Here is an 18,859-nt window from a genome sequence, read left to right on the forward strand (position 1 = left end):
TCCCAGGTTCCACAGGCAAAGATGCTTTTCCGAATAGGTAGGGAGTGTCTGACATCTTTCCAGACTGGTTCTTCATCCCACAATGATCTGGCCTTGAGTCAGCCTAGATCCCCACAGAGGACACGTGGGCCATGGCAGCTGGCTCCACCATGGGTCAGGCTGGCAGCCGAGCTGCGGCCTCCTCTAATTTGTGAATTAATTAGCATACGGCTGGCAAGGGAAATGGTTTTGAAGATGAGCAAACCCACTGGTGCAGGGCTCATGCACTTCAGTGATTTGGAAGGGACAGAATGGCTCTCCCTGCAGCACAGCCCACAGCACAGAACCCTCCTCCTGACTTGACCAGAAGGAGGGAGGACATGCTGCACCCCATTCCTGCTCCTCCCTTCCTTCCAGCGTGGTAAGATGCAGGCCCTCTTTCTCCTGGACAACATTATTACGAGACACGGGGGTAGTGGGGCCTTACGGAGAGCAAAGAGAGGCAGGGTCCCAGGGTCAGCTGCTCCTCCAGCCTTGAAGGAGCCAGAGGGTGGCAAGTGCTCCTGCAGCCCGGGACCAGACACCCAGCTTCCTCCCAGCTGCCTGTCCTACCTGCCTTCGTCTCTCCCAGACCACACATCCAAGAGTCCACCCAGTACATTCCTCTGAGGCAGAGGTACCTGGCCCTTCCTCATAAACAGATGCCCATGAAAGCCAGACTGAAAGAACAGGACAGAAACACCCCAAGGCAGGATTATAAACTCCTGAGACTGTTAACATGTGCTTTGTGGAATCGGTTTCATTAATTGTGATCACATTTAGATTTTCCTTGGCCTCATTCTCACCTAGCGCTTCGTAGTACTTTGCAAAATAGTAGTACTTCGCCTCTGTGATCTCCTTGGTTTTTACAATAACCATGTGAGATTGGTAGGTCAGATGTTAGTACCCCCACATTACAGATGAGAAAACCGAGGCTCATGGAGGTTAAGTGACTTGTCAGGTAGCCGGTGGCCAACCTGCACTAGCACCTCAGCCTCTGACTCAAGGCTCAGCTGTGGCAGACCTCCCTGCCTTCATAGACCTGTCTAGACAGGCCACAGGCACACTTTCACTAATGCTGTTACTGTGATTCACCTTGTCCAGGTGCCAGGACCGGCTGCTTCCTACACCCTCTCTAGTGAAAGAGACCCGTGCTGAACAAATACCGTGCTGGTGGGAGGACAAAGACACTCACATTCCTTGGTGTTGGGGGGCGCCAGGAGGCAGGAGTAGCAGACCATGCCGTAGATGTTCCTGGGTCTGTTCTCCAGCATGTAGTAGCTATGGGGGAGAGACAAGACAAAACAGAGACAGGTGAGCTGGACAGCACGCAGGCAGGGACTGGCACAGAGAGCACGGCGGCCGGTCTGCAGGCCCACAATCCAAGTTGGGCATGAGGCCACGTCCAGTCAGCCGCCCGCTCTGTCCACTCAGTTTCCTTGGGGTTTCAGCCTGTATTAAAATGGAGCATTCTTTTAACAATATTGAGCCGCCAGTGTGGGCCTTTCTTTTAATCTCAGCCCCTTTCTGGTTCCTCTCTCTGGTGGCTGTGTTTAGTGTGTGTGCCATCACCATCATCCACCAGAAATATCCCCGTGCCCCCACATGTAGGCCCTGCTTAGCCCCCCAGGGGTCACACCAACCAAGGCCAGACCCTCCTGGAGGAGGAACACGCCCTCGGTGGGCGCCCTCCCCAGAGCCTGCAGCCTGCTGGGATTACGGGCGTGAGTGTGCCTCTGGGACATGTGGAACTCCCAGGCCATCTGCATTGCTGCTGAATGCCACCAGAGTGCAGCTGCAGGAGACAGTTGTGCTGTCCAGAGAGGTCAATGCAGGTGGCCCTCATGACAGCTGGCAACACAACCAGGTTGCAAGTACCTCCTCCTCAGGAAGCACTTTACGGAAGACACCCTTGGAAGAGCAAAGCCTTTACGCTGGGGTTGCACATACAGCGCAAGGAACAAATCATTCACAGTAGCTCCGTTTGAAGTCCTTCAGCTCCCAGTGATGCTCCATTTTGTCTTTCAGCTCCCCGATGTCACAGCGCCAGCCCCGTGGCTATATGATGGCTCAGGTCCTGCTCTCAGGGGTCTGCCCTGTGCCTGTGCTCCCTGCGGCTGCCCCACTCCCAGGCACAGCCTCTGCTGGCACCACCCTCTCCTTGGGGCTCCCAGCTTGGGCGCCTTCCCTCTGCAGGCTGTGGCTCCTACCCTAGGCTGGGCCCATTTTCCATAAACAAATGCTCAGCGGAGAGCGTGGAGCCATTTGTCACAAGGTGAGAAGTTGATTAAATAACATGAGTGGCGCCAATGCTTTCCCTATTGCGATTCAAGAGCTGGGATGAGAAGGAATATTTCCATGACTGTTTTCTAATCTCTTTTTTATTAGCCAGGCCCCACAGAGGCCCCTGCTGATGGTAGTGCTAAGCAGCAACCTGGCGCGGGGGTCTGTGGGCTCCTGCCTTCCTGAGCCTGGACTGTTACCAGTAATGTTAGGACCATAATTGCCTGCTCTCCCTCAAAGCCCTTTATCCTCAGATCCCTGTGTATCTTGTAAACATTAATTAACCAATCTCAAAACACCTCCCAGAGAAGCCACGACAGCCAGTTTTACAGCTAAGCCTCTCGCAAATCTACCTTCTGCCCTCCAGAAGCCACCTCTTTCTATGAGGCAGGCCAAGGCACGTGTCTGCCACCTGGCCTTGTGAGCTCACGGGCATGTGGGCCAGACCAGGTCCACCTGCAGCTTTCTAATGTCCCCAGCCCAAGCTGACACTTCTGAGAAACATCTCGGGCTCCTAGGCGGCCCCCTACTCCCCATCTCACCTCCTCCGTGCGTCACCTCCTCGTCCCTCGCCTCCTCCACCTTTTCTCACTCTGCCTCCAGGCATTCTCTCTCCCACCTAGGGGGATTGGTCCCGCTCCTGGACTCGGAGGCCCTCCAGGGCAAGCCTTGTTCACATCTATATTTCCTTGGACCTTGTGCTAGGCACTGAGGAAGGATGGTTCTCTGTAAACACTGGCTGAATGAATGAATGATGCCAAGTTCTTCTCTGTGGAACCTGGATGCTGAGGTGGACAGAGGCCCCAGAAGGCCTCTCTGCCCATCCTCGTTCACACCCCAGGTGCCGGGCTTGCTCTCTGTCATGGGTGATGCTCCACGGCCACACGGTGGGTGCAGAACACCCGGCCGTAGGATGGGTGCCCACTGGGGCCACTACATTCTGAGCATGGGGAGGGCGGTGGCTCTGTCCCACAACTGCGTCTTTGGCTTGTCCTGGGAACCCAGGCACCTTCTGTCACAGGCTGGCCACCCTCATCCGTGGGGGTCATGTGCATGGGTACAGCTATGCAACCTATCCAGTCACTCAGTTAAGGAATATTGAAAGGTAATAAACTTTTTCTTTTTTTTTTTTCCTGAGATAGAGTCTCCCTCTGTTACCCAGGCTGGAGTGCAGAGGAGCAATCTTGGCTCACTGCAACTTCCACCTCCCAGGTGCAAGCAATTCTCCTGCCTCAGCCTCCCAAGTAGCTGGGATTACAGGCATGCATCATGATGCCTGGCTAATTTTTGCATCTTTAGTAGAGACGGGGTTTCACCAGTTGGCCAGGCTGGTCTCGAAGTCCTGACCTCAAGCGATCCACCTGCCTTGGCCTCCCAAAGCATTGGAATTACAGGCCTGAGGCACTGTGCCTGGCCGGTGATAAACTTTTAAAAACACATTGGCTCCAAGAGGCTGTTATGAAACTGTGCTTCCTCACCCCGTGAGTGTTCAGTGCCTCCTGACAAGGAGAAGCCACCGTTTTCTAGCACGTACTACTGCACACAACATTTCTAAATGTTAGGTTCTCTCTGTGGGACTAGCCTAAACTCCGCACGGTGTGGCTTACACCTGGGTCTCTCATCCTGGGCTGCACAGCAACGAGGAACACGTGCCTATCTTTTTCTGCCTGAGCTTGTCACCAACCCGAAATCAGGTGTTCATTTAGGGATCTCTGGCCCAGCTACAGAGTGTCTGCTCCCTTCGTCTTTCTGGAAAGGTCTAATTTCCTACATTTTGATCCATATTTGGCTTTCTTCCTAGGTCCCCCGACCTCTGTTCTATATTGGTTGATTAAGGTGTACAGCCCAGGACAAGAGTCAGTTTAATTGGGTCCCCTACGATCTGTTGTTTAGGGACGGACTTTCTCTCAGTCAGTAGATATAGATTTTCCCAGAGAGTTCCTTTCTTCAGAACTCTCATGCCTGTAAGGGACGCCGCAGGTTCCCAGATGTTCATTTTCCTCCAGCCATGTTGGTGTGCAGAACGAGTGCAGAGCCGCTGTGTCCTGCCCCCTGCCCCTGCCATCCAGAACCACGGCTGGCGAATCCTCCGGGGTGAGAAGGCGCCCTGGAGAGGTGGGGAAACGTAACCTCTCTCTCCTGCTTTCCTCCTGTTTCGGTTCCCAGGTCCTCCCACACAACCTCTCCCCACAGGAAAGCCTCAGGTGCTGCTCATTGTTCAGCGAGTGTCCTGGCCACACAGCCGGGAGGGCGGAGCATCAGGAGGAGTACCTGCCAAACCAAACCACAGGCAGCGGCCGGGGCCCAGGACACACTGGGACGAGGCAATTCGCATCCGTAGCCTGACAGCCACTCGGATTCAGGAATGAACGCAGCCTTTCATGGAGCTAGTCACACCGGTCTGCCAAGACTCCTGTGATCCTCCTCTGTGACACAGCATCACAGCCTCACAAGAGGAAGTGGGGCCTCCAGGGTCCTACCGTGGGGAAGCCTTGTCTGCAGTAGAGGGGGCGGCATGAGCCCCTAAGAGGAGCTGGGATTCGGAGGCAAGGTGGGGGCTTTCAATTTTGGTGGCGTTGGGACTGGCAGCGATGATTTGAGCAGACACAGCACATCGTGGAGCCAGCCTGGAAACTGTTCCCATCGTCTGCACCCCTGTGCAGTGCGAAGGCGCTCTGAGGCGCGTGCTGAGGGTGTCTCTGCACTGGGTCCCTTGCCTGCCCAGCAAGTGTGCTGGGCCTTGCTATGTCCTGGGTGCTGAGGGTGGTGTGGACTGAGCAGGTCACTGTCCCACGGAGCAGGGCAGGAGGCATCAAGATTCCAGCACTGGAAAGAATGTTAAAAGCCCAGAGAGCAGCCTGCCCACTAATTCTGCAGATGGCCGTCCACATTCACCTGAATCCTTCCAGAGGCAGGGAGCTCACCACCCTTCCAGCGTCCAACTTCTTTAGACATTACACACTTTCTAGTAAATGTATCAGAACCAAGCATGTTGTCTTCAGGCCACAGAGTCAGCCCTGGCCTTCGAGTACTGGTGGACACCTTCTCGGATCTGAACCGTAGCCAGGCCAGAGCCAGCAGCACAGATCAGCGAGGTTGCGTGGTGCACCCGCCCTCTCCCTGCAGGGGGAATTTGCCTCCTGGGGAACTCTTCTACCACAGCTGCTCCCAGCACCCTGAGTGCGTAGCTGACTTCCCAGCTCTGAATCTCCACCTGGAGCTTCAGGCCGTCTCTGGGTTAGCTATCTAGGTCTGGATGTCCCACAGTCCCCTCAAATTCCACACACACAGCCTCTATCCTCCCTCCACCTCCCCACCAAGCACCCTCCGGCTCCTGCCTTCTGCGGCTGATCAAGTGGCACTCTTTCCACACGGCCAGTCACGGAGACACCTGAGTGTCCTCTTCTGAATCTCTTTCCCCTGCTGTGTGCCATCTGCACCCCTGGTCAGTGCTCTCTTTCAGGGGGCTCTCAGATTCTTCCTCTCCTCTACCCCCAACGCCTCTGCTCCAGCCCTCTCCCTGCCCACAGCACCCCTGGTCCCAGGGCTCTAGGCTTTCCGGGCTCAGCCATGTCCCTCGCTGCTTCCAGAAGCTTCCAGAAGGACGTCCTGCTGTGTCCTACCTGGCTCAGCAGTCTGTGTGCTGACCTGCATCGGCTTCAAGCTGAAGGTTCAAGTCTTCAGCGGTGGTTTCCAGAGCCTGGTTCCATCTGGTCCCTGCCCTCCTCCCCGGCTTGTGCACACCTCCAGGTGTGCAACTCTTGCTCCGGCCACAGGGACCCAATCAGAGTCCCAGGCGCTGCCCAGCTGCCCAGCCCTCTGAGCTCTGGCGTCAGCATCTCCACCTGTAGGCCTCTGTCCTACTTCTTAGCCTAACTCATCCAGGTATCACCTCCACAAATCTCCCAAGACCCCTGCTGACACTACCTCCCCAGCCATGAGGTGAGAAGTCCTTCTGCAACTCCTAAGACACTCTGAGTGTGCCTTATGCACTGAGCTGTGGTCATCTCCCCCATCCCCACCGGCCTCATCACTGCCGCCACCTCTCCCACCTGTACCAGCTGTACCAGGGACACCACCACTGCTTTTATTTTTAGTCTCTATTTGTAGCCTTTGCAAAGCATTATGCGTTGTGGCCACTAGGGGGAGGAAGCAGCAATAGCCGTGGCTCAGGATTTTCTGGGGATTGACGGTGTATTTTCCTGGTCCCTGGCAGAACTTGCTGAGGTGTCCTGCCTGGAAAAAGGAAGATTTTCTTTCTCTCTTTCAGGCTAATTGCATTTTCAGTTTTTTTTTTTTTTTTTGGAAAATCTCTGATGCATAATCATTTTGGTGGGATTATAGTATCATATGACTCAAATATTTTTATTGATAGCGTCCCCACAGTGTTCCCAGAATACTAAAGATACTGCTTTTGTATGAACTTTTAGTTTTCTTTTTCCCAAAGTGTTTCACATGTGTTACTCTATTGTAAGTATTCAAGCAATTTGCTTCCTTTTGGTGGTCAGAAGATATTAGGATGGTTAATGGCCACTTAGGAGACACAGAGGCAGAGCCTGATGGGCTGCCTGTCCACCACAGGGGCCAGGACTCTCCGTCCTGGATGCTGCCCCTTGCGGGACAGGACCAAGGCCAGGTGTGTGGCTGCACTGAGGCCTGCAGTGTCCATGACCCCCTGTTCCCAAGGTCCTTGCCCATAGCCCCTTGGGGTTTTCTGCAGAAAGCATCCCCGGGTTTGCCAGGAGGGCCTGTGCTTACCCAGGAAGACAAGGGCCACACTCGGCGTCGTTCTCCATGTCCCCCGGCGTCAGCACGGTGGCCCGGAAGAAGCCCTCACAGTCTTTGTGGCGCCTGCATATCTGGTAGCCTCCTTTGGAAAATTTCTCCGCCGGGCAGGGGACGCAGCCATAGTCCTCGTCTTTGGTGCCGTAACCACAGGACTGGCCGGGGGAAGAAGAGAGGAGACACAGGTAGGTGCAGCAGCCAAACCACACCGACTCGGCCCACGGTCCTTGGGCAGTGACGTGCCGGCTGTCTCCGGAAGCTACTCTTGCTGGGCCTCGGTTTCCTGGCTTGTCCTAACTGCAAAGCCCCCAGGAACCAGCTCACGCTCCGGGTTTGTCCCTTTCCTTGCCACTCTCTAGACGCTGCCCCTCTTCTGAGCCTCCCTGAGGTGAATTCAGCGAGCTGCTGGAATGCCTAGGCAGTGCAGGTAGCACTTGGCATTTAACTTTCCTCAGCTTGCTACAAGAACCAGACGCTGAAACCCTGGAGGTTTCCCTTAGTGCTTAGCTTGCCCAGAGGAGGAGGGAGATACAGCACTCAGGAAAAAAATGTACTAGTACTGGAGAACATTTCAATCCTGCTTCCAATCAGATGACCTGATGCTCGTTTAATCAGGGTAGAGTGGGAAAGTGGTCCTTTAAAAACATTGCAGAACTGCTGAAAAATCTGTTTACAAATGCTCAGCCCGAGAGTGCACGGCAGCTCTCGCCGTCAATCTCAACGTCCAGGGAGTGTGACTGGCTGGTTTGATACACCCTGGCGACCTCTCATACAGCAATGCAGGCTCAGGGCACCAATGCCGCAAGCAGGAGGCCTCCCCTGAGAGCGCACGAGGCCCCAGGAGGGCTGGGTCCTTACCAGGTAGGGCTCCTCCCCTGGCCCACAAGGGGGGCACTCCTGGCACAGCCCCGTAGTCTGGTTGTAGTATTCGTTCTCGCCGCAGTTTGAGTATTCCGCTCGGGCCGAGCACATCAGAGACACCTGCCAACAAAGAGGGGTGTTGTGGCCTCCATACCTCCTTAGAAACATGTGTGACTCCCCCAAGAGCCCAAGGTTGACATAGGAAGGGGGTGCTCTGTGGTGGGGGCTCAGTCTGGGAAGGTGCCAGCTTGTGAGTGCTCACTGCTGCTGAGTCTCCAGTGGCTCCTGGTTGATCACCTGGGCACGGCCAGCCCCCACTAGAACCACCCTGCCTCACCCCTGCTGGCCAAGCCTCGTCCCACCATCAAGGCCTGCTCTGAATTCTCCTCGTCAATGCACTTGCCAAGGTCATGGAGGAGGCACCCCTGTCCCCCACTGAGCCTCTAATACAGTGGCTTCTCAGAAGGCCGGCATGTCCAGGAGGATGGGGGTGGGGGTCTGAGTCGTTCAAGTCTTTCTCAGCTGTGTGGCCCCTAAGCATGAGCTCATCACACAGACACTGGGCTGTGTGTATCACACCACAAACAAGCACTCAAGAGCGTTTATATCCTTGAGACCCTATGAAGGGAGCTACCAACGAAATCAATCTAACTTCAGCTTGGGGCCAAGTTCTGTGCTTTGCAGGCCTGGTTTCATTTCACCCTCAGAAGAACCCTGTGAAGGAGGGACTATGACCAGCATTCCCATTTTACGGCTGAGGAGGCTGAGAAACAGTCCAGCCATCACCAGGATGAGGGCGCTGTGAGAGTGAGGGGCTCTGACCACTTACCACCAGGACAGGGAGCCAGGGCGTCTGCGTGTAGTCCCCCACATGGGCCATCCTCTCCCAAGGGCTTACCTGAAAGACATGCATCATTAGCTGGGCACTGGCGGTAGCCCCCCAACCGGGGGTCCGGCTACCTGTAATTTAACCCCACTGGATATAAAGTGCCTTCCAGCAAACAGAGGGGAAACTATACATCCTAAAAGAAAAGGCAGACGTGAAGCTGAAGCTGTACCCATGCCATTTGAGCTGATTCTGGGGCCTTCCCAGCCTCGCGGCCACGCCCAGGAGGGAGCCTGAAAGAAGGCTGGGAGCACATGGAGGGCCCACGGTTAAACCTGAGGTTAGTAATTGTGTTTCTCGTGTTCAGAGGGTTTGGAGAAACCCAGCCTTACATGAGCTTTAAGTCTGGAGTCCTCTAGGCCAGTCCTGGCCTTTGGGCCCCGGACACAGGAGGACCCCTGGGAGAGACTGCCAGGAATCAGATTCTGGTCTGTGCCCCTTCTGAATGCTCTCCCAGCCCCACCATAAGGTTCTTCCCTCTCTCTGTTAAGAACAGGTTGTCCATCCAAGTGGACAAGTCCAACAACCTAACTTTACAGTTGAGATAGTGGGAGCCCAGAGAGGTTAAGTGACTTGCCCCGGGTCACACAGCTACTTAAGGGACTGAGCATGGCTGCAGCTGAGGTGTTCTGATGCTTTTCACCAACTATTAATATTACACGAATGCACTGCCTTGAAGGAAGAGGTGGGTTTATTTTTTTATTTTTTATTTTTTTATTTATTTTTTGCTTGTTTGGTTTTTCACTTTCTGAATGGAGACCTGTGTTTCTGACACAAAGCAATTTTACTTGGGAGTCTGGGTATTAATTAGCCTGGCTCTACAAAGAGAGATAATGTGCACTTGTGGTCGCCTAGATTCCCCAGTGGCTGCACTCTGGTTCACTGTCCTCTTGCCATGACAAAACAGCAAGTCCTCTTCTAGATGCTGGGTTGTGTGAGGAACCTTCTAGAATCAACCACTGACTCAGACCAGAAGCCCAACTGGGCCCTGGAACCCAAACTCCCCAAGACCTTTCACCCTCAGCATCCTCTTGTCCTTAGCAAGCCACCACTAGTCATGAAAACCAATTAATTCCCAATAAGGCACACAAAAATACCGTGATGAACATATGCCATGATACACAGGAAACTTCCCTCCCTTCCTCCTATTCTTTTCTTTCTTTTGGAAAAGTCCTGCAACATCCTAAAGGCATGAGGGAGAAAAGTAGCCAAAGATTATTTATTGGAAATAAAGAAATTAAGTTGGAGAGGCTGGGCATGGTGGCTCATGCCTGTAATCCCAACACTTTGGGAGGCTGAGGCGGGCAGATAACGAGGTCAGGAGATCGAGACCATCCTGGCCAACACGGTGAAACTCTGTCTCTACTAAAAATACAAAAAAAATTAGCCGGGCGTGGTAGTGGGTGCCTGTACTCCCAGCTACTCGGGAGGCTGAGGCAGGAGAATGGCATGAACCCGGGAGGCGGAGCTTGCAGTGAGCCAAGATCGCGCCACTGCACTCCAGCCTGGGCGACTGAGTGAGACTGCATCTCAAAAAAAAAAAAAAAAAAAAAAAAAGAAAAGAAAAGAAAAAAAGAAATTAAGTTGGAGAAGGAGGCGGGAGCTGTGTAAGTCAGCAGCCAGGGAATGGCGGAGGAGAGCAAAAGACCAGAGGCCCTGTCGGTGGGGACCGACAGCCACAATCTTCTTTTCCAAATCCCCCAGGACTTAACGGCTTGTTCACGGAGATTTCTGGAAAGAGAATGGCCCTTTAGGGGATGCACCCAATGCCAAGTATGTATGTGTTTTTAACACATAAACTGTGGGGAAAACATTCAAACCGTAGCAGCGTGGAAAATGTCCCTTCCCATCCGAGGCAGAGAAGCTGCTGCTTAATTTGTGGAACTAATCAGTTAATTGGCTGCAAGGGAGCTTCCAGTCGGCCGGCCTTCCAGAGATCCCTGGGGAGCACACCCGTCCTGCCTCCCGAGTACAACAGCACATGCCCTCGATCCTGTAGGATAGTATGCTTGTTTATCATCGCAACAAATGCACACCCACGAAAAATCCAAAGGAACTTCAGTTTCCTGGAACACCAAGCAGGGCTGTACCACCTGTTGTTGGGTGAGAAAGAAATCATACAGGAGAATGCCTCCGGGTGTATTCGTAAAGTTTCTAAATGCATGAAAGCAGGTCTGGAGTGATGCCTGCTGAACTTCCAGCAAAGATTTTTTTTTGGCAGTAACCGAAATCAGATGGGGGTGGCCAAGGACTGAGGGAGCATTCCAGGGAACATTCACTTTTTATTTTATGCAGGTCTGTATTGTCTGAATGGTCTAGAACAGAGAGTATGAATTCTGTGATAAAGGAAAAAGCGTGTGTCTCTGGCTGCTCTTAGGCAGGGGAAGGGGGTCCCCGGGGCGGGGGTCCCAGAGGACAGACCTGACTAGGGTCACTGGCAAAGCACAGTGGCGGTCCTGGGTCTTTCCTTGGGCCCCGGCTGTTGGCCCAGTCACCTCGGAGGTGTCTCACTCGGTGGAGACCTCCAGGTGGCTTTGGGGAAGGGTTCTGTTTCCAGACCTTCTTGATGAGGTTCAAAAACTGCCTTTTCCCACACACTACGTGCACTTCAGTGCTGCATTTACCGTTTGGAAAACACTAAATGGACTGAGGCAAGATTGAGGAGCCAGCCACCCCAGAGGTGAACTCGCTGGGTGTTTTCCTTCTAGCAACAGAGCAAGCTGGGGCAGGCAGCGACGGGAGGTCGGGGTGGTGGGGAGGCAAGGGCGACCTACAGCCCGCCGGGTGAGGCGGGAGTTTGGGTACAAGCAAAGGCCTGAAAGGGAACCGATAGGAGCCTGTTCCCCCTCCCAGCAGCCCTGGACTTGGCTTCAGGATGGTGGGGTTAGCAGAGAGAGGTTTCCACTGAGTCTGTGGATAGGGCCAGAGGCTCTCAGCAGGGCTGGAGGCCTTCCAAGAACCATATGAATGGTTTCTAATTTAATTGACTTCTAATTATAGCTGAGCCTTGGAGGGCTTCCCTGAATAACTGAGAAGGGCTGGGCCTGCCGCACCTCAGTGTCAACCAGGAGCACTTATCAAAAGGCGCAATTAAAAGGTTCCCAGGTAAACCCAAGCAAAGAGAAAAGAAAAACAAATAAATAGATGCACAAAGCAGAACCAAAAGTCTGTGGCCTTAGATGTGTTTCATTACGTTACCAATTCTCTGAGAGGGCGAGTGGGGTCTGGGGGAGGGGAGCACAGGGCAGCCTGTGGTTCGGATCCCACTTCTCAGACTGCAGATGCAGGCAGGAGGTGGGCCACTGGGTGCTGGGGGGCCAACTGCTCCCAATCGTGATCTCCTGTTTGTTTTACTTTGGGGATCTCCAATCTCCATCAGTGCCTGGCAATGCTGCTGGGGTATGAGACCAAGGAGCTGACTGAGGTGGGGCTCCAGCCTTGTGCACACCGAGCTCCCATGTTTGTGACAGTGATGGGGAGAGAGAGCACCTGTCTTAGTGTGTTTTGTGCTGCTAGAACAGAATACCACGGACAGGCTGAGAACTGAAGTTTATTTGGGGTTCTGGGGTTGGGAAGTCCAAGAGCGAGTAGCTGCATCTGGTGAGAGCTTAGTTTCCATGTCATAACATGGCAGAGAGCATCACATAGTGAGAGAGTGCAAGCGGGGCCAACTCACTGTTACAACCAGCCCACTCTCGAGATAACGAACCCACTCCCGTGATGATGACATTAAGTCATTCATGAGGGCAGAGCCTCATGACCTCATCACCTCCCACCTTTCAAACCTGTTCACCAGAAATTAAGGGATTAAGTTTTTAACACATAGGCTGTGGGGAAAACGTTCAACCCAAAGCAGCGTGGAAATGTCTCCTCCCATCCGAGGCAGACAAGGCTGCTGCTTAACGTGGAACTAATCAGTTAATTGGCTAGTGATCCAGTTCAGGGGTTGTGAAGCCAGTAGCCACCCAGCAGGTTCTGTGAACACACTCTTTTGGAGTCCAGCCTCACCTGTTGGTTACCTAGTGCCTGTGGGCATTTCATGATGTAAGAGACCCCATGACCAGGTAAGTCTAGAATATCTCAAATCTGGCCCTTTATGGAAAAGGTCTGTCCACTCCTGCCTGAATTGACAGCTTCTCTTCCCCGACCTGCTCTCTCTTTCTCTGCCTTTGGACCTTCCTTCTTCAGTTCCCAGCTAGAAAGATGACACAGCTGTAATCACATCAGCTTATGACTACTGAGCTCGGACCCCAGCCAGGCACTGCCATGGCTTAATTCTCACCACTACCACTTTGTTGCTCAAAGTGGGGCCCTGGACCAGCAGCATCAGCATCACCTGGGAGCTCATTAGAAATGCAAAATCTCAGCCCCGCCCAGACCTGCTGTCTGGGATCTGCTTTTCAACCAGATCCGCAGGTGGTCTGCGTGCACATTAAAGTTTGAGAAGCACTGGTCTAGACAATCTCCTAGCAACATCTTGCTGAGGTGGGGAGAGAACGTTTAATGTTTAATTAATGTTTAATTCCTTCTGGGAGCCCAGGAAGAAAGCCTTGGCTGGATCTCTCCCTCTTTAAGTTCTGGCCTGCTTCCAAAGAACAAATGCCGTCATTAGCACCCCTTTTCACACACACACATGCTCTGCACTAGACATTGATTCCCTTAATCTTGTTTGTTAGAGTTCATTCATTTATTCATCATTTATTCAACAAAGAGCTGTGGAGCTGCTACTATGTGGCAATCTTATAGGCCCTAAGGACGGTGCCAGATAGAGAGGGTCCCTGCTCTATTGGGCCTTTATCTGTCCAGGGAGCCAGACATGGAAGACATCATAATATACAAGTTTGGCCCGCTTTCCTAGCCGCCCTCCCCTAGACTCAGTCTCCTCTCTGAGCTGCCCGCCTCTTGGAATGGCCTTCACCCTTGGCGGTGTGGTTTTGACTGTCTACACTTGTCATCATGGCTGCCTCCAGAGCACAGACGGCGCCCACTGCAGGAAGAAGGTGGCCATCCTCCCTACTAGTCACCACCATTAGGAGACGTAGAGTCACTGCCTGGGCTGGCAGACGGCCCAGCCTCCGGGACTTCCCATTCTTCCATCCAGCTGGGCCCCCCTTGACTGTGACGGTGCCACCTCTTCCAAAAGGTTCTCCCTGAAAGGGCCACACCTCATATCTGTGGGAAGCAGCTGAGACCAGGTGGCTGTGGGAAGCCTTGGCAGGCCTGATGGTTCGGAGTTACCTTTTAAAGTCTATAGGGCGGATGTCGCTTGTGTCTGTGGCCCCTCTCCATCCCTCCGGCGTGCTCACCTGGCCTGGCCCAGCAGGGCTCACCACGCCTGGGTTGACCACATCATGGACAGGGAGGGGAGAGGCTGTGGCCGGCCCACCCAGCTCCATGGGCATAAGCTCTTCCACGGCAGGAGGCAAGGTGCTGGCAGCTGCCTGTGTCTGGGAGGCGGCCACAGAGCTGGCTGCGGCTCACTGCCCACCCAGCACTACTCTGCTCCCCTGGCCTCCCACGCTCTCCTTCCTACAGGAAGACCCGAGGGGAGGCTGCTGGTGGCCTCCTCCCCACGCCCAGCAGGATTGCTTGCTCCTCAGCCTCCCTCAGGGCCCCCACTTCCCATCAACCCAGACAGACCTCCCTGCCCTGCAGGGAGCCCGCAAGGTCATCATCAGAGCAGCTGAAAACACTTCCATTTGATGTGATTTACAGCTCCGAATCTTCCCTGTCTCAGCCGGTGGTGCTAATTAATACTACATTGGGAGGAGAGGGATGCATTCTCTTTCAGCTTCCGCTTTAGTCGGATCTGTTTCACTGGAGCAGGAGGAAGGCAGAGAAGGTAGCCTGGAGTCCCTCCCGCCCCATGCCGCACTTAGTGTTCTGCTGGCCTTGCCAGCCTGAAGTCCTCAGTGATTTCTGACCCATTTCTATTTGGCACTGGACCCCACAAATTAAATAGCCGGTCCTGTTCCCAGCCTCTCTGGCCAGGCAGGGGAGGCCCCCCAGTGCTGTGCCAGGGAACAGACACGCAGAGCACAGGCCAAACGTCTTGTCAAGACCACGGGCGCCGTCCTTCCCAAGGCTGGAGCGGAGGGTGACGCTGACACAGAAGTGACTGGCAACAGAGCACACTGGCGGGTCCCAGAGCTTCAAACAGCATCACACGGGGGTTTACAAGCAGCCACTCTTCTTTATCATTGCACTGAAAACCTTTCATTTGCAAACTCCCTGGTGAGGATTTCAGGGCTATGAGGGGCAAACCGACCTTTGGCAGCCTCTCAAAGGCGGTGGGCTGTGTCCCTGAATTCTCTCAAGCCCTAAGTCTGTCAAAGGTGTTGCCCACCCCAAACATGTGGGTGTGAGTGTGTGCATACACGTGAGTGTATGCGTATCTGTCTGCGAGCACATACGTGTGAGTAGATGTGTGTATGTGTATATGTGAGGATATGTGTGTGTGTGTGTATATGTGAGTGTATGTGTGTATAAGGGTATGTGTGTGTGTATGTATGAATGGATGCATGTGTAAGTGTAGGTGACTGTGTGTGTGTGTGAATGCATATGTGTGTGTGTGAGTATGCTTATGTGTGTGTGAATGTATCAGCATATGAGTATGTGTGAATATGTGTGTGTGGGTGTCTGTATGAGTATGTTTGCGTGTGTGCATATGTGTATGTTTACATGTGTGAGTATATGTGTATGCGAATGTATGTGTGTGTGTATCTGTGTATGAGTGTATGCATATGAATGTGTGTGTGTGAATGTGTGTGTGTGTATCTGTGTATGAGTGTATGCATATGAATGTGTGTGTGTGAATGTATGTGTGTGTGTATGTGGCAAACCCAGACAGGCCCCATGCCCAGGAGACCTGCCTGGAGGGGCACGGATGAGGGCAAACCAAGTGGCCCTGAGCCCTGGGGTGGGGCCTTCCCAAAAGACGTGGACAGAGAGGTTGGTTTGAGTTGAAAATTTAAAATCCAAGTTCTCAACTTTGTTAATTTGAATTGAGATAATACTAGAAAATAGATATTCTTGCACACATAGAGTAATAAATATAATGCACGAAACACTTATTCACTTCTAGATTTTCTTTTGAAGGATCACTACTAATACAAATAAGCATGTCCAATTCTTCAGAACTCTCTGTGGATCACTGACTCTTCAGCAGAACCCACAGAGGCAGTAAGAGCATGGAAAATCAGTATTTTGGACATTATCTGTTCACATCTCATCTTCCTATTTGACTCAACTTTTTCCGTTAGTCTTTATTTTCCTACATATAAACCAGTGACAATGATGATAATTTCTGAAGTGCAGTAAACAGTCATGGCCTAAAAACATTTCTGAACACCGACATGGTTACTGTTGCTCGTCAGACTAGGCTGGGGCTTCTCGGAATGCTAATTATGTTATGAAGCAGGTGCGTGTGTGCATTTGTACACAGACAGAAGTGGGGCTGACGTCCCAAAGAGCAAGAAGCTCTCTCCAGCATTTCCTGCAGCTTGTGGTGCTTGGGTGCTCTGCACTCTTGGAGAATTGCTCACGAAAATAACGCGGCTTGCAAATCTCCATGCAGAAGTTCAGAGGGAGAGCAATTATCCTCATTCCAATGTCCCGCTGTAAAGATAGGTGTTCACAATTTCATTTCTGTTTCATTGAATGCCTCAGAGCTGAAAGGATCTTGTCGAACTAACAAGCTCAGGGAAGTTTTGAAAAAAAAAAAAAACCCTACTCTTTTGCCTTATCAAAATTGAGTGAAAGCATTTTCAGGGTGAAATCAGGAAAGTTATCGTAACTAATGCATTGCTTTAAATTACAAAATGCAAGTTTTTCTAGGACTCTTTTTTTTTTTTCCAGACAGAGTCTCGCTCTGTCGCCCAGGCTGGAGTGCAGTGGCACAATCTAGGCTCACTGCAACCTCCACCTCCCAGGTTCAAGCAATTCTCTTGCCTCAGCCTCTCGAGTAGCTGGGACTATAGGTGCCTGCTACCACACCTGGCTAATTTTTGTAATTTTAGTACTGATGGGGTTTCACCATGTTGGCCAGGCTGGTGTCGAACTCCTGACCTCGTGATCTGCCCAGCTCAGCCTCCCAAAGTGCTGGGATTACAGGTGTAAGCCACTGTGCCTGGCCACTGTAGGACTCAGATAAGCATATTAACATGAAGTTTGTTGAAACATGATAGGAGCCACTCTCCAGAATTTTAATACACATACCGCTCATCCTTCCATTTTTTTTTTTTTTTTTGAGACGGAGTCTTGCTGTGTCACTCAGGCTAGAGTGCAGTGGCATAATCTCAGGTCACTGCAACCTCCTCAACCTCCGCCTCCCAGGTTCAAACGATTCTCCTGCCTCAGCCTCCATAGTAGCTGGGACTACAGGCATGTGCTACCACACCTGGCTAATTTTTGTATTTTTAATAGAGATGGGGTTTCACCGTGTTGGCCAGGCTGTTCTTGAACTCCTGATTTCAAGTGTCTAGTGCAGAGTATATGTGTGTGAAAATGGGTGCTAATGACAGATTACCAGGTGGGGAGGTCAGGAGGACTGTCCCAAGTCCCAGGAAGATGGCTAGGAGTTAGCCAGGAATCACAACGGAAAAGTAGAGAGAAAGAGGGAACAGCATGGGTGAGGGCTGGGAGGAGGAGAACATGTCCCGTTAGGAAATGCAGTCACAGTGTATCCCCTCTAAGGCCATTGCTATACCCTCTTCTCTCAGCAATAGATGAATGAGTTATTTGCTGAACTGCATTCTGATAAAACCAAGAACTCTTTCTTGTTTTCTGCCAATGGGCTACTGTGCTGGGTCCTCCCTCAGCTCTTGTCTGCATTTCTTTGCTCTCATCAGCTCAGAGATTTGGAAAGCAATACCTTCAGTCCGCCCTGCCTCCCCCAGACCCAGCAATTCCTTTTGGATCTGGACTCCACTAGAGAACAGAAAGTCGGCACCTTAAAATAATTGTGGTGTGATGGAGACGAGGCCTCCTGCATGAACGTGTCCCAGTGACACCGATTCTGCTTCACTACAAAAGCAAAACAAGAACATAATCCTTAATCACTGAAAGACACGCTGCTAGAATCCCAAGCTATGTCAGCCAGACAGAAGACATCAATTTGAAGGAGATGATAGCCTCTAAGTTAAGGAAGTTGAAGAAGATGAACCATCTATTGGCACCGGGATCAATAGAGTCTAAAATAGTACACAGCTGCTGCAGGCAACAACATGAAGAGGCAGTAACGATGACTGCCATTATTACCTGTCCCGAGGGCCTGAGAGGGCTTGCTGCTCCTCTCAGGCTGGCTATCGTAGGTAACTCAGAAGGCGCCCACATGGGTGGTGGAGGCTGAGCCTCCCAGGATGGCTCGGATGGTCTGAAGGGGAAGGTGGAGGGAGGGAGGACATATGTGGGCTGGCAAAATACGTGTGGCTCCTCCATGGCCGAGCCTGCCCACGTGCCCCCTACTCTGCAGCCCCTGCCTCCCACTCCCCACTTGAGCTGCCCCTTTGAAGCTACTATGAGCCCAGGGAGTAGTGGGAATCTCAGCGCGTGGCCTGTGCACTCTGGGCTCCCCTGAGCCATGCCTGAGTCCCAGATGGGGCAGAGGTGAGGGCAGCCAGGCTCTCTGCTCCTCCTCTGTATCAAGCATCCAGTGCCATCATCACACAATGTGAATGTGGAGTCATGTGCAGAATAACAAAGAAACAGCTTCTGAGCAAAGACTAAGCGCAATTACATGTCACACCACGTGATGATGGGCTGAACGGGGCAGGCTTCCAGTGGCAACAGTGCAAAATGATGAGAGCGGCGTTCTCAGAGTCTACATGTCCCATAAGAACCTACAAGTTGATGTCCTGATTAGTGGCACAGATTTTTGTATTCTTATTACTGATAGTTTTAAAAATAATCAGCTTTTTTGAGTTGTAATTAACTTGCAATAAGCTTTACATATTTCCAGTTACAGCTGGGAGACTTTGATAACATGTATACACCCCGTGTGGCATGATACAGAGCCCATCTCTTCCA

General features: G+C 52.3%; 1 protein-coding gene across 4 annotated transcripts in view; it reads right to left on the minus strand.

Annotated features, from left to right (window-relative positions):
- EDAR (ectodysplasin A receptor) overlaps positions 1–18,859 on the minus strand; it is a 102,622-nt gene that overhangs the window by 36,855 nt on the left and 46,908 nt on the right. For all 4 annotated transcript variants that reach the window (XM_015113103.3, XM_028832289.2, XM_077958987.1 and 1 more), the window contains exons 2-5: positions 8,777–8,845; positions 7,945–8,067; positions 7,060–7,241; positions 1,214–1,299 (exon numbers count right to left, since the gene is read on the minus strand). In XM_015113103.3, the coding sequence (XP_014968589.2) occupies positions 1,214–1,299; positions 7,060–7,241; positions 7,945–8,067; positions 8,777–8,827 (442 nt within the window). In that variant the 5' untranslated portion in view covers positions 8,828–8,845. The remainder of the gene's footprint in view (positions 1–1,213; positions 1,300–7,059; positions 7,242–7,944; positions 8,068–8,776; positions 8,846–18,859) is intronic.

The sequence above is a fragment of the Macaca mulatta genome, chromosome 13 (genome assembly GCF_049350105.2).
Source record: "Macaca mulatta isolate MMU2019108-1 chromosome 13, T2T-MMU8v2.0, whole genome shotgun sequence".
In the NCBI taxonomy this organism is placed as follows: domain Eukaryota; kingdom Metazoa; phylum Chordata; class Mammalia; order Primates; family Cercopithecidae; genus Macaca; species Macaca mulatta.